Raw genomic sequence first — 14,142 nt, 5'->3', positions numbered from 1 at the left:
TTTCCTTCACTGCTTAAAAATGTTGTGTGTTTTCCTTCACTACTTAAAAATGTTGTGCCATTGGAGCACTGGGTGTTATGCACAAACAATGAATCATGGAACACTACATCTAAAACTAATGATGTAATGTATGGGGATTAACATAACGATAAAATTTTTTTTTAATTAAAAAAAAAAATGTTGTGTCACTTTTGTTCTGGCCTCCATGGATCATGAGAACCTGATGCAACTGAACTGTTGTTCTCCTATTGGTAAGATATCATTTCTCTAACTGCCTTCAAGATTCGTTCTTTGACTTAATTTTTCAAAAGTGTTATCATGGATTTATTTGGGTTTATGTTGGAGATTCAGTCAGCTTCTTGAACCTGTAGGTCAGGTCTTTGTCGAATTTGGGAAAATTTTAGCCATTATTTTCTTGAATGTTTTTTCAGCTTCACTTCCTTTTCCTCTCCACCTGGGACTCCAGTGACACAAATGTTAAATCTTTTGTTATTGTCTCACAGGTTCCTGAGGCTCTGTACTTTCTTTGTTTCTTTCTTACTATAATTTTCTCACTTTTTCATATTGGATCATTTCTACTATTCTCTCTTCAAATTCACTGATCCTTTCATACGTTATCTCCATTCTTCTATTGAGCCTCTCCAGTAAGGTTTTTGTTGTTGTTGTTGTTTGAATTTTGGTTTCTGTATTAATTTCCTAGACCTGCCTGCTGTAACAACTGGCTTGATGGCTTAAAACTATAGAAGTTTATTTTCGTACAGTACTGGAGGCCAAGAGTCCAAAAATCAAGGTGTTAATTCCTTCTGGAGGCTCTAAGGGAGAATCTGCCCCATGCCTAGCTAGCTTCTGGTGATTGCCAGCAATCCTTGACGTTCCTTGGCTTATAGACCTATCATCCTGGTATTTGCCTCCATCTCACATGGTGGTCTCCCTTGAGTATCCTTATGTGTTTTCACATAGTCTTCTTTTAAAGGATACTAGTTATTGGATTTGGTGCCCACACTAATCCAGTATGACCCCATTTTAACTAATTATTTCTGCAAAGACTCTATTTCCAAATAAGGTCACATTCTATAGTACTGGGTAGACATGAATTTTTGGAGAACACTATTCAACCCAGCACAATAATTTTTTCTTCAGTTCTAAGATTTCTATTTTATTTATGTCTTCTATTTTTTTCCCCTGAGATTTTTTTTTTATTTTTTATTTTATTTCAAGAATGTTTGTTGAAGCATTTTTATAGTGATTGTTTTAAAATCAGAGTCAGATAAATCCAGCAATGCTGTGATTTGTTGGCATCTATTGTTTGTCTTTTCTTATCCAAATTGAGATTTTCCTGGTTCTAGGTATGTTGAATTATTTTCAGTTATAACCTGGACATTTTGGAAATTATGTTATGAGACTCTGGATCTCATTTAAATCTTCTGTTTTAGTAGGCCTCAGATGACCTGGGCCAGTGAGACAGGGGGCACCAACTCTTTTTTTTTTTTTTTTTTTAAGATTTTATTTATTTATTTGACAGAGAGAGACATAGTGAGAGCAGGAACACAAGCAGGGGGAGTAGGAGAGGGAGAAGCAGGCTTCCCACGGAGCAGGGAGCCCGATATGGGACTCGATCCCAGGACCCTGGGATCATGACCTGAGCCGAAGGCAGACGCTTAACGACTGAGCCACCCAGGCGCCCGCACCAACTCTTTACCACCAGGTGAGAGTGAAAATTGAGGCTAGGTACATGACCCCACTCATACCAACCAGTAGGGCAAGGGGAGGGTTATCTCATGACTGCTGGCAGAGGTGGACATCTTGTCTCTACACTTGGCCTCCTTTACACTGGGGGAAGGGAGTGGTGCCTCATTATTGCTGGATGGGGATGACAGTGTGGCTCCCCACATGGCCTCCTCTGACACCATGGAAATGGGGAAGGATTCTTGGGGAGGGGTATTTGTTACTGCTGGGCAGTGATGAAGGCCAGGCTCCCACGGGTCTCCTCTAACACCACCTGGAGGTGAAGTGGGGGAAGTGTCCTGTTACCTTTGTTACAAGACAAACATTGAAGTCCGGCTTTCTCCTCTGTCTTTGCTAGTGGAGGCTGGGAGTGGTTTTTCCTCTAGTATTGCTGGAGTGGGACGTTTAATGTCAGAAGATTTCTGTCTTGCTAGGGTGCCCCTTTCTCAGTCCTTTGACAAGAGAAAACGGGCTTTTCATGGGAACAATTTTTAACTGCCTGTTTCCAGGTTGCAGGCTTCTCCAGACCCTAGCAAAAAGAAAACCTACTAGGGTTCCTGGTTGGTCTGCCTTCTTATGTTTGTTTGAAATATAATGTCTAGCATTTTAAGCTGTACTTAGTGGGAGGGATAGAGAGGAATGCATCTACTCCATTTTGTTCAGAACCAAAAATCCTGTTTTTATTTTATGCTCTCTTTATCCCTATACATCCAAGCTGGAGATGTTTCTGGATATATTATCCTTTTAAGAACTTGTAGGTCACTCTGAATCTTATTCAGGGCACTCTATTAGACAAAAGCCATGCCCACAATTTCTTTGAGATAAGCCCTTCTCTGCATTAGGCTTCTGCTGAAATGGCTAAGGGACAATACAACACCCCTAAGCTTTCTAGAATCCCTATTGTTTGATTCAGAGGATCTGTGAGGCACACCTATAATTTCTTTAGAGATCTTTTATCTGACTGAATAGTACTCTGAGGCATTGCCTCTTCCTGAGATGTAAACTCGAGATTTTGTAGCCATATTCTCAGTTTTTTTTTTTTTTTAAGATTGTATTTATTTATTTGAGAGGGAGAGTGAGAGAGAAAACACAAGTGGAGGGAGTGGCAGAGGGAGAAGGAGAAGCAGACTCCCCTGCTGAGCAGGGAGCCCGATGTGGGGCTCGATCCCAGGACCCGGGGATCATGACCTGAGCCGAAGGCAGATGCTCAATGACTGAGCCGCCCAGGTGCCCCTCTCAGTTTCATTTTTAGACCATGTTGTTTTGGATGTTTTCAATGCCCTGGCTTTGAGGTTTGCTAGGAAACCACTTCTTAATGTTACTTTCTTTTTTTTTTTTTTTAAAGATTTTATTTATTTATTTGAGAGAGAGAATGAGATAGAGAGAGCATGAGAGGGGGGAGGGTCAGAGGGAGAAGCAGACTCCCCGCTGAGCAGGGAGCCTGATGCGGGACTCGATCCCAGGACTCCAGGATCATGACCTGAGCCGAAGGCAGTTGCTTAACCAACTGAGCCACCCAGGCGCCCTTAATGTTACTTTCATTTGCCATTTGGAGAGGCTGAGAATTTCCTACCGTGAAGTCCTGGCTCCTTCAAATTTAACAGCGCTTCATTTTAGCTAAGGGTTTCTCCACCTTGGCACTACTGACACTCTGGGCAGGATGATTCTTTGTGTGGGGGGCAGTGGTGAGAGGGGTCTGTCTTGTGCACTAGAGGATATTTAGCAGCATCCCTGGCCTCTACGAACTAGATGCCAATAGCAACCTCTCCAGTTTCGACAACCAAAAACGTCTCCAGACATTGCCAAATGCTCCCCCCCGCCCCCCGGAGCAGCCTCGCTGTCACTTGGGAACTGCTGTTTTAGTTCCTCTCTCCCTGCTGGCATTTTACCGTCGGCAGCGAGAAGAGACCAGGTGGCACCTTCACCACCTTGCTTGGAAATTAGCTAGATCACCCAGTTCATTAGGCGTACCCCCCGTTCTCCTCTTTACTGCAGGTGATGGGGCTGCTAACCTCTGTGTCCTGACATAACGAGCTTCCCCCTCCCCCAGTTTCCAGTAGTGCTTACCAGTCCACCCTGGCTGTTGTCTTATCAAAGGCCTGAGGCTTCTATCAGCAGCTTTTCCAAAGCACTTTGACTACACTCTTCTCTGTTTGTTGCCAGTTCTAATGCCACTGCCATGCTTGGGAGCTGACACGGCAGCACTCTGCCCCAGTACCAGAGTCTCTACCTGGTTATCTATTGCCGCATGTCAATACAAACTTAACAGTTTGAAACAAGTATTCAGTATCTCAAAGGCTTCGGGTAGCAGGAATCCAGGAATGCTCTAGCTCAAATGGTCCTGCCTCCATCTCTCAGGAGGTCACAGGCAAGCTGCCGGCCACGACTGCGGTCCTTCCAAGGCACTCCCAGGGCTGGTGGATCTGTTTCCCTGCTCACTCATGTGGCTGCTGGCAGGCCTCTGCTCTTCCTGGCTGTTGGCTGGAATCTTCTGTTGCTTGCCACGTGAGCCTCTCTGCATGGCTGTTGACAACATAGTAGCTGGCTCCCCCCTGAGTGAGTGATCCAAGCAATAGAGGACCCACACCCAAGATGGAAGCTGTGGTCTTTTGTTTTTTTAATTCTAATTTTGGGCAGGATCCATTATCATTTCTTACATAGAGAAACCTTGATCCAGTGTAGCAGAGGTCTATAGAAAGGTATGACTAACGAATGGCACTGAGCACTGGGGGTATTTTGGTGGCTGGCTGCTGCATTTCAATTTAATTCAATTCAGGATATTTTTCTAATTTCCTTGTGGACTTCGTTTTTGACTCATGGGTTATTGTGAAGTGTTGTGTTTTATTTCCAAGTATTGGGGGTGTTTCCCAGATATCTTTATTAGTTATATTTCAATTCTCGTATAGTCATATCAACATTTTGTATGATTTAAATTCTTTTAAATTTGTTGAGGTTTGTTTTGTGGCCCAGACTATGGTGTATCTTGGTGCAGTTTTATGTGCAGTTGAAAAGAATGTTTACTCTGCTGTTGTTGGGTAAAGTGTTACAAAATGTCAGTCAGAACAAGTCAGTTGCTAGTGTTCAGGTTTTCTATATCCTCCCTGCTTTGTCCTGTCTACTTGTTTTATTGATTACTGAGAGAACAGTATTGAATTCTCTAACTGAAATATAGACTTTTCTCTTTCTATTTTAGGTCTATTGGTTTTTACTTCATCTATTTTTGAAACTCTGTTATTAGATGTATTCGCATTTATAATAGTGGAGTCTTCTTGGTGAATTGAACCTTTTATTATTATGAATATCCCTCTTCATCACTGGTAATAGTCTTTTTGAAGTTTACATTTGTCTGGTATTAATATTGCCACTCTAATTTGCTTTGATTACTGTTTATATGGTGTATCTCATTCCATTCATTTACTTTTTTTTTTTTAAGATATTTATTTATTTATTTGACAGAGACAGAGAGAGACACAGCGAGAGAGGGAACACAAGCAGGGGGAGTGGGAGAGGGAGAAGCAGGCTTCCCCCTGAGCAGGGAGCCCAATGCGGGACTCGATCCCAGGACCCTGGGATCATGACCTGAGCCGAAGTCAGACGCTTAATGACTGAGCCACCCAGGTGCCCTCCATTCATTTACTTTTAACCCATATATTTTTTTATGGTTAAATTGGGTTTCTTGTAGACAGTACATTATTGCCTTTTGCTTTACCTCCTACTCTACTAGTCTGTCTTTTAATTTGTTGTCTTTCATTGACAGTTGGATTAAAATCTTGTATCTTGCTATTTGTTTTATATTTTACATGTTTTTTTCTCATTTTTTCTCTTTTTCTTCCTTACTTTGGATTAATTACATTTTTTCAGGGAAAAACATCAATCTATGGGGTACCAAAAATAGACAATAAGACTTACTGCATTTGATCAAAACAGTTGGTTCCTCACAGCACACCAAACAACATGAACAGCAGCATAGTTGTGTGTTTGTTGGTTCCCTTTGCCCCAAGGCCAACAACCGATATGGTGGTCCCAGATGCACAGCAGATACACAGTGAGTTTACACTGTGGCTAAGGAGCCAGGCCCAGAACTTTTATAACAAGCAGTAAGCAAGCCTGCCTTGATTTGATCTGATCTCTCCAGCTCTATTAACAATCAACAATCCTGGGCGAGGGCCCAGGTGACAGAGAAGTCAGATCCTTGCAATCTTGACATAGTCAACAAGACACGTTGAGCACAAAAAGGCCCAGGGAGAATGCCTCCCAATATTTTTATAATCCCACTTTATCTTCATATTGGCTTGTTAAACTTCTTTAAAAAAATTTTTTTAGTGGTTGCCCTTGCATTTACAATATATATCTTCAATTAATCAAAGTCTATCTTTAAATAATGTTATACCACTTCTTATATAGCAGAGAATCCTTCAAGAGTATATTTCCAATTACTTATCCCATCAGTTTGACTATTGTTATTGTTATACATTTTACTTTAATATATGCTATCTATCCACAACATATTGCTACTTGTAAAAATTGAAATGTAGTGACATACAATTTTATATTAGTTTCAGGTGTACAACATAGTCATTTGACAATTATATACATTACAAAATGCTCACCATGATAAATGTACTTACCACCTGTCACCACACACAGTTACTGACTATATTCCCTGTGCTGCACTTCACATCCCCATGACTTCGAAAGCGAAAGAGTAGTGTACTGCCACTCTCTGGCTTTAATAGTCAGTTGTCTTGTAAGGTGATTAAAAACAGGAAAATGTCTCTTCTATTTACCTTTATTCTGTCCATTTCCAGAAATCTTTAGTGCTTTATGTAGCTCTTTCTGGAGGCAGAAAGAATGTGATACGAGAGAGAAACCCGGATCTACATAAGGAAATGACTCTTCTCGCCCGTCTGCCCGGAGGCCCTGTCCTCCTCCCACCTCACAATGCCAGTGCCCGCATCCCACTTCTTCTTGGAGGCTCCTGTCCTTCTTTGGAATTCAGGTTAATTGGTTGCTCTGCAACCTCAGCTCTCTGAGTTTGACAGAAGTTGTAATTTTATAGACTACCTAACAATTTTTAAAAATTGTGATTAGTGGGCGCCTGGGTGGCTCAGTCGTTAAGCGTCTGCCTTCGGCTCAGGTCATGATCCCAGGGTCCTGGGATCGAGTCCCACATCGGGCTCCCTTCTCGGCAGGAAGCCTGCTTCTCCCTCTCCCACTCCCCCTGCTTGTGTTCCTGCTCTCGCTCGCTCTCTCTGTCAAATAAATAAATAAAATCTTTAAAAAAAAAAAAAATTGTGATTAGTGTGGTAATGATGCTCTTCCCAGCTTTCTGCATCCTGGATGGAAGCCAGAAGTCTCAGCCATCTACTTTTCCATGGCTCCTTCCACCTCCTTTTGACATCTGCTCCTGGGGCTGCTGCCTGGGTCTTTCTCTTGCCTGACACCCTTCCAGCTTAGCCCCCTGAATTATCTCTAGCTTGGATGCTTTTCTCTCTCTACCCCCTCATGTGGCAACTATCTGGCAAAGAGAAGGGATGGAGGTTCCAGATCTCTCACCATCTTGGGGACAGGTCGAAACAACCCATGGAGTTCTGTTCCTGGGGATAAGCCTGGAAATCCCCTGGAACGGGGAGAAATGGTTTTGGGAGCTGAGCTCTCACCCACCGTACTCCCGAGTGGGTCTCATTCCTCTGTGCTAGGAAGGGGGACGAAGTATCTACTTCATCCAGTAATGAGGACTAAGAATCAAACTGACTAAAACATTTCTTGGAAGATAGAAACTGCAACAGGACAGAAAGGGAACAGGCTGGGAGCAGAGGTTACAAGCACAGTCCCTGGAAGCAGCCTCTGTGGATTTGAATTTCATCACTTATTTGCTGTATGGCCTTGGACAAGTCCCTTCACCTCTCTGTCTCTCAGTTTCTGGATCTGTAAAATGGAAATAATAATAGTATTTACCTCACAAGATTGTTAAGAGGATTAATAGAGTTAATATATGCAAAGCACTTATAATAGCAACAGATATATAATAAGCTCTGTAGAAGTATTAACTATTAGGGTGTACTTCCTATAATTTCAGAAATTCATGGAAGAAAGCACTTTCCTCCCTTTCTCAGAACCCATTACAATCAAAACACCTAATGTTTATTGAGCATCTCCGAAGTACCCACATCCTGTACTAAGCATTTTATATGAATTATCTCATAAGTGGTAGGGATTAATTATTCCTACCTAATAAGCAAGGAAATCAAGGAACAGAGAAATTAAGTGTTTACACAGCTGGCTAGATGCAGAGCTAGGTTTGCAACCCAGGAGGGTGGGACTACCACGCCTGTGCTCTTAACCACTTGCCTACCACTTGCCTCCCACAAACTAGTTTCCTTGCTTGTAAAATAGTGGGAACGCTGCTTGCTGTATTTCTCTCACAGGGTTGTTTTGAGATCCCACTAACAATAGATGAAGCAGCGCTTTGGGTATCTGTACAGGGCTGGTCCCCTGACAGGGAAGCCTGAATGTGTCATGACTCCATCCCTTTGCACATGCCCATCCCCCCTCTTCTCTGCTTGTTGAACTTATTTCCTCAAGACTCGGCTCAGATATCAGCACCTAGATTTTATTCTAACAATGGAGGGATTTAAGCAGGGGGTGGCGTTTTGAACGCAGACTTGGGTTTTGAAATGGTGGCTGACTGCTGTGTGTTATGGGGCGGGGGAAGAGGGATGCAGTGTAGCAGGGCCAGAGTGAGTACAGGAAAACCAGATAGAAGGCTACTGGGGAGCCAAGGGAGAGATGGTGGTGCAAACAGAGAGGAACGGTGGATTGAAAAGTTATTTAGGGAAGAGAATCGACAGGGAATGGAGGTGTATTTACCACAGGACAGGGAGGTGCCAAGGATGACCCCCAGTTCCCGGCTTGCTCGTGGATGTTTGTTCAGTGAATGAACGAATGACCCCACGGAAGTATTCCCGACAGACACCCCCGACCCGGTCCTGTTCCCGCGGCTCTGGAGCTGTGAGCACAAGGGGATGGGTGGGAGGGAGGAGGAAAAGAATGGGCACAGAATCTCAGTCCAGGAGCTGCTAGATTGGACACTTAGGCACTCACTGGTTTGAGCAGGAGGCGCGGAGAGGGGGGCAAGCGTTTCCTCCGTCGGCCCCGCAGTTTGTGCCTTGCCCCTCCACCCCCGCCAATCTGAACGCGCAGCGCCCCTGTTCGCGCCCTGGAGGACTTGGCTCCACGCCGGCGTCTCGGGGTGCGGCGCAGCGGCCCACCCCTGCAGCCCTGACCCGCCCCGTCCCGGCGCCCACCCCGCCCAGTGCGCTGGAAGCCTGGGCGGCGGCTCGGTGCGATCCCGGAGACAGAACCCGGGGCTGCCGGGTGAGTCCTAGGGTCAGGGGGCCCTCCGCCGCGGCGCACCTGCCCTGATGCGCGGCACCGGGTCAGTGCCCTCCCCGCTCCAGCGGGTCTCCTTCCCGGCTGCGCCTTCTCGCCCAGGGTGCGGGTGCGTTGCGGCGGGGCTGCCCGGGAGTCGCCAGCAGCAAGTGCGCGTGGGTCGACAACCCGCGCGTGTCCCCGCGGCGGGGATGCACCGCCCAGTGCGGCGCAGCAAGTGGATCTGAGCGTGCGGAGCCGAGCGCCCCGGCGGCGGGCGGAGTGCGGACGAGCGCGGCCAGCTGCGGGGCAGGGATGCGCGCCGGGAACTTTTCCCCGGGCCTGGAAGTGCGAGCGGCCGCGCCCGAGGGGGCTCCCCAAGGCCGCCGGGAGGGAGGCGAGCGCGGGTGCCCGCCGCCGCCCCTCCCCCACTTCCGCCGCCCGCCGCTTCCTCGTTCCCGGCTCCCAGGGCCCGGCCGTCCCGCGGGAGCCTCGGCGGCGCAACCCCACCCCTCCCGGCGCGGCTCGCTCCCACGCCCCCGCCGCCGTCTCGCCGGAGCCGAGCGACCGAGGCAGCGGGGGCGCGGGGCACTGCAGGTAGGGGCTCAGCGGCGGGGGCGCAGAGGCGGCGGGCGGGCGAGGGCTGGGGGCCCTCCGCACTAGCCGGACGCCCTGGGGCCCTCGGCCGCCTCCCCCCTCCCACCCGCGGGCGCGTCCCGGCCCTTTTTAGGGAATTTTCTCGCTCCCGCGGACTCCAGGGCGGGTGGGGCGGAGACCGGCGGGGCGCTCTGTATTTCTGGGGCCCCCCGGGCTCTCCAGACCTCGTCTTTTCCCCAGCACCTTTCGTCGCGTAAACAACTCCCTTCCTCTCCCCGGCCCCGGCTCCGCTGCTCCCTGGGGACAGCGCCTCAGGTCTCGGGAGATGGTTAGGGGGAGGGGGAGAGGGGGCGTCCTGGCACCCCCGGCCCGTGGGCGCCCCCACCCTCGTTCTCTCCCTCCCCCGCCCGGCCGCTGGAGCAGACGGCCCCAGGGGCCCCGGGTATTTTTAGCGCTGTGACCTGGGCGGCAGCTCGGAGAGCCTTTCCCAGGAATCGGCGTCAGCGCCTCCCTCCCCCGCTGCCAGCCGGCGGCCACCAGGTCTCCGCACACTGTCTTTGGCCCTGGCTGGGGTCTCCGACACCGAGTCCGGATGAAGCGAGGGAGGCAGGCTACAGAGGATGACGAGCTGGTCCTCAAGCCAGATACTCCCTTGCCTCCGGTGATGGGCTCAGAGCGCGCTGCCGGAAGGAGATGGAGTCAATGCGAGTGGAAGTATAGGGCCTGGGCTGGCCCAGAGCTCTGGTGTTCTGGAAAGCTCTCAGCACTGGGGACCGCGGGGGCCTGGTCTGAGTTGGACCCAGGACCCGCCCTTCCAATTGCTACTCACTGACTAGTGGGGATATAAGACTGAGATGTGTCAGAGGAGAGGTGCTTAAATAAAGACCTGGGGAGTACGGAGAAGAAAGAGATGGGGGGCGCCTCTAAATAGCACAGTATCTGGGCTTTACATTTTACAGAGCACCTGCACCAGCAGCCGCTGGGTTGAGTTTGAGGCAGGTAGGACTATTAAGTCATTTTCGGATGGGAAGCCTGAGGCTGGAAAGATGATTTCCTGAGGGGCAGAGCCAAGTCTGGAAGTCAGGTCTTTAACTTAAGAGCAGGGTTTGGAGGGGATGGTGGTGATGGGGTGTGTGGGGGAGAGGGGGTGCTTTAGTCTTTGGGTTTTGAAGGCTGGGCATGAACCAGAGTTATAGCACTTGAGCACCCTGAGGTCCCCATCCCACCATCTTCCATGGCCTTCCGAGGGGTGGCTGGGTCCGTTAGAAGTGCCTCCTTCTTTTGGGCTGGACCAATCCCACCAACCCCTCTCACCAGGGCATGATACTGAGTCTTGGCTATTGGCCCCGTTCCCTGAATACAGAGGAGCTTCTTTTGCCGTGCCTGGAACCAGCATCCCCTTTGTGGAGCCAGGCTCAGCCCTGCCTCTCTCTGAGACTTGAAGTTTGTAGTAACAGACTTTGTTTCAAGGAAGGGAAGGAGGTGGCCAAGTCCGGTGGTGTCCAGGCTGCAACGCCAGGATGCTGGCTGCAGAGGGGCTCCCCAAGCCCAGGCCCCCGTTGTGTTCCCTCTCAACTTCATAGCTCTACTTGCCCTGCCACCTCCCAGGAGCTGACATGGACCCAAATCCTCGGGCAGCCCTGGAGCGCCAGCAGCTCCGCCTTCGGGAGCGGCAGAAGTTCTTTGAGGAAATTTTACAGCCGGAGACAGAGTTTGTCTTCCCCCTGTCCCACCTGCATCTCGAGTCGCAGAGACGTAAGCTCTGAGTCCTGGGGAGAGGGCCTGGAGTGGGGTGGGGGGGTAGGTCTCGTAGGTCCTGAATCATGGGAGCCTCTTCCCCTTGTTTTTTTGGTCCTCAAAACTTCTGTCTCTGGACCTGACACATATCTTTGACCATCCTAGGGGCTCTGGGGGCTCTGGCCTGCGTCCTCCTGACTTGCCCCCTTCTTGATCTTCAGCCCCCATAGGGAGTATCTCATCCATGGAAGTGAATGTGGATGCACTGGAGCAGGTAGAACTTATTGACCTTGGAGACCAGGATGGAGCAGATGTGTTCTTGCCTTGTGAAGACTCTCCACCAGCCTCCCAGACATCTGGTATGGCCCTTGGCTTGGGGGACTTGGGCACCAGTTAGCCCAGAACTGTGTGGCAGGCTCTGAAGTGAGGCTGCAAGGCAGGGCTGGAGAAGTATACATGTAGGGGTTGGAAATGGGTGTTTCTATGTATGAAACAGCTGTCTGTTCTGATTTTAGGGAAATTGACCCCGAGGGGAACTGGGTGACAGATCTCCAATCTAAAATTCTGGGAATGCCTCAGCCCCCCTTAGCCTTTGTTAATTTTGTGTTTGTGAAATTAATGTGATTAATTCATGTAATTAAAATCATATAAAATATAAATTTTTATATTAGATAACTTAAGCCATTTTAGTCCTCTTCATATGAATATTTACTGAACACTTTTTTTTTTTTTTTAAGGTTGCTAATACTGTGCTCAATTAACTCAATCCTTACAATGTCCTACTAGGGCAGGCGGTAGTATCCTGATTTTATAAAGGAGGAAATTAGACTCAGAAGTTGTCACACAGCCAGAAAGTGGAAGAGCTGGGTTCAAACCATGGCTGTCTCATTCCAAAGCCCATATGTTTAGCTTATAAAATAGATATTCTCTTATTTAAAGCTGCCGCTGTTTATTGATGGCCTACTGCATGCCAGACATTTTATAATCATTCTTCGATTGATTTTATCCTCAAAACCCTTCTGGAATGTAGGTGCCTATCCCATTTTTAGAGAAGATTCAGTCCTTGAGGGGGAAAATGACTTGCCCAGAGCCACTCAGGAGCAAGTAAGTGATGTAGGTAGAGCTTGAACTCTTGAATTGATTGACCTGAGTCTAGGGCCCAGACATGGTGTAGTGAAGTGAAAGGAACTGGCAGTCAGGAGACCTGGCTCTTTGTGGACTGGCTCAGTGACTGGTCACTCCCCTGCTCTTCTCTGGGGTTCAGCCTCTCCTGGCCGGACCATCTCCGAGAGTGCCCAGAAGCCCTGTTTGTGGCCCTGACCAACTCTTCTTTTCTGGGCAGGGCTGGATGACCACCCGGAGGAGTTGAGCCTGCCAATGCTCACGCCAGACAGGACTGTGTCCCGCACGTCCTCCTCATCTTCTGACGACTCCACCAACCTGCACAGCCCAAATCCCAGTGACGGCGGGGCAGACACGCCCTTGGCACAGTCTGATGAGGAAGAGGATGGGGCTGATGGAGGGGCAGAGCCTGGAGCTTGCAGCTAGCAGTGGGCCTCCATCTACAGACTGACTGAGCTGGCTCTTCTCCACAGGAGACCCTAGGCCCAGCCAGAGCCCTTCAGAGAAGACCAGACTCTTTACTTGCAGTAGGCACCAGGGGGAGGCAAGGACAGTGGGATGGCATACCTCTCTGGGAATTAACCCTCCTGCTTTACTGCTAACCTTTCCTGCTACCTAACCCTCCCACCAGTTTTTGGCTTCCTCCCAAGGTAGGGCTTATAGGCGAGGAGATGGAAGATGAGGCAGGACAAGATGCTACTGCTTTTCTTAGCACCCCTCCCTCCCCCAGACTCTCCGCAGTCTTCTGATAGAGTCTCCTAAACCAGTGTCTCTAAGTGGACGTGAACTCTGTAGCACTCCCCGTGCAGTGGTACTCCAGCCATCCTGCTCCCCTACATCCTGTTCGGGAACAAGGCACGGTATAAATAATAAATAATAATCTACCAACCACTCCCCTTTGTGTGTCACGTTGCAGAGATCTCAGACCCACTATATCTAACGACACCATCCCCCCATCTCTCATGTGCTCCATCTCTTCAGGAAATAGTTCTTGAATACGTGTGCTGGGCGTTTGGAGTACAGTTCTGAACAAGACAGGCTGCATCCCTGCCTTTGGTACTTGACTGTCTCTGGAGGAGAAAACCAAGTAAATACCACGGTTCACGGTGTAATCAGTAGCATGATGAGGAACAACTCTGGTATCAGAAAATAGCTCATGTGGCCACCAAAGAGCTGATTTTTAAGCTGAGATCCAGAGGCTGAGTAGGAGTTTGCCAAGTGGGGGCTGTAATTCAAGCAGCAAGAGCAGCTTGGGAAGACTGTAAGTGGAGAGAAATAGCTCTGAGGAACTGAGGAACATTCAGCTGGGCTGAACTGTTGGATGTGGGGACGAGAGGAAGGTGAGAGAGGTAAGACCGACAAAGGTCAGTCAGGAAGTACTTGGAAGCCTGTACCAAGTTTCGGTTCGGCTGCCAGTGAAAGGTCAGAGACTTAAGATAAACATTTATTTCCTCATATAAAAGACGTCCGAAGTGCAGGGCCGTGTGGCTGCTCCGAAGTTATTGGGCACCTGCGTCCTTCTTGGCTCTTTTTGCTCAGCCATCCCAGCCACGTGGCTCGAATTCCCATTGATCGCTCCTGTCTGAGGTG

General features: G+C 48.7%; 2 protein-coding genes across 5 annotated transcripts in view; both read left to right on the top strand.

Annotated features, from left to right (window-relative positions):
- The window catches only part of SYS1 (SYS1 golgi trafficking protein), a 38,278-nt gene extending 26,899 nt beyond the window's left edge, over positions 1–11,379 (top strand). Inside the window, exon 3 of the mRNA XM_032419226.1 lies at positions 11,302–11,379. Within this exon, the coding sequence (XP_032275117.1) occupies positions 11,302–11,308 (7 nt within the window). The 3' untranslated portion in view covers positions 11,309–11,379. The remainder of the gene's footprint in view (positions 1–11,301) is intronic.
- DBNDD2 (dysbindin domain containing 2) overlaps positions 1–13,634 on the top strand; it is a 38,234-nt gene extending 24,600 nt beyond the window's left edge. The window contains exons 1-4 of one of the 4 annotated variants that reach the window (XM_032419230.1): positions 8,995–9,102; positions 11,302–11,448; positions 11,652–11,789; positions 12,773–13,634. In XM_032419230.1, the coding sequence (XP_032275121.1) occupies positions 11,310–11,448; positions 11,652–11,789; positions 12,773–12,978 (483 nt within the window). In that variant the 5' untranslated portion in view covers positions 8,995–9,102; positions 11,302–11,309 and the 3' untranslated portion in view covers positions 12,979–13,634. Of the gene's footprint in view, positions 1–8,994; positions 9,164–9,202; positions 9,694–11,301; positions 11,449–11,651; positions 11,790–12,772 lie in introns of those variants that run through there. The other 3 variants (XM_032419231.1, XM_032419229.1, XM_032419232.1) reach the window with 3 other exon arrangements.
- The last annotated feature ends 508 nt before the right edge of the window (positions 13,635–14,142 follow it).

The sequence above is a fragment of the Phoca vitulina genome, unplaced genomic scaffold, assembly GCF_004348235.1.
Source record: "Phoca vitulina isolate PV1807 unplaced genomic scaffold, GSC_HSeal_1.0 scaffold22, whole genome shotgun sequence".
Taxonomy (NCBI): Eukaryota; Metazoa; Chordata; class Mammalia; order Carnivora; family Phocidae; genus Phoca; species Phoca vitulina.
This window is presented reverse-complemented; position numbering and strand designations above follow the sequence as displayed.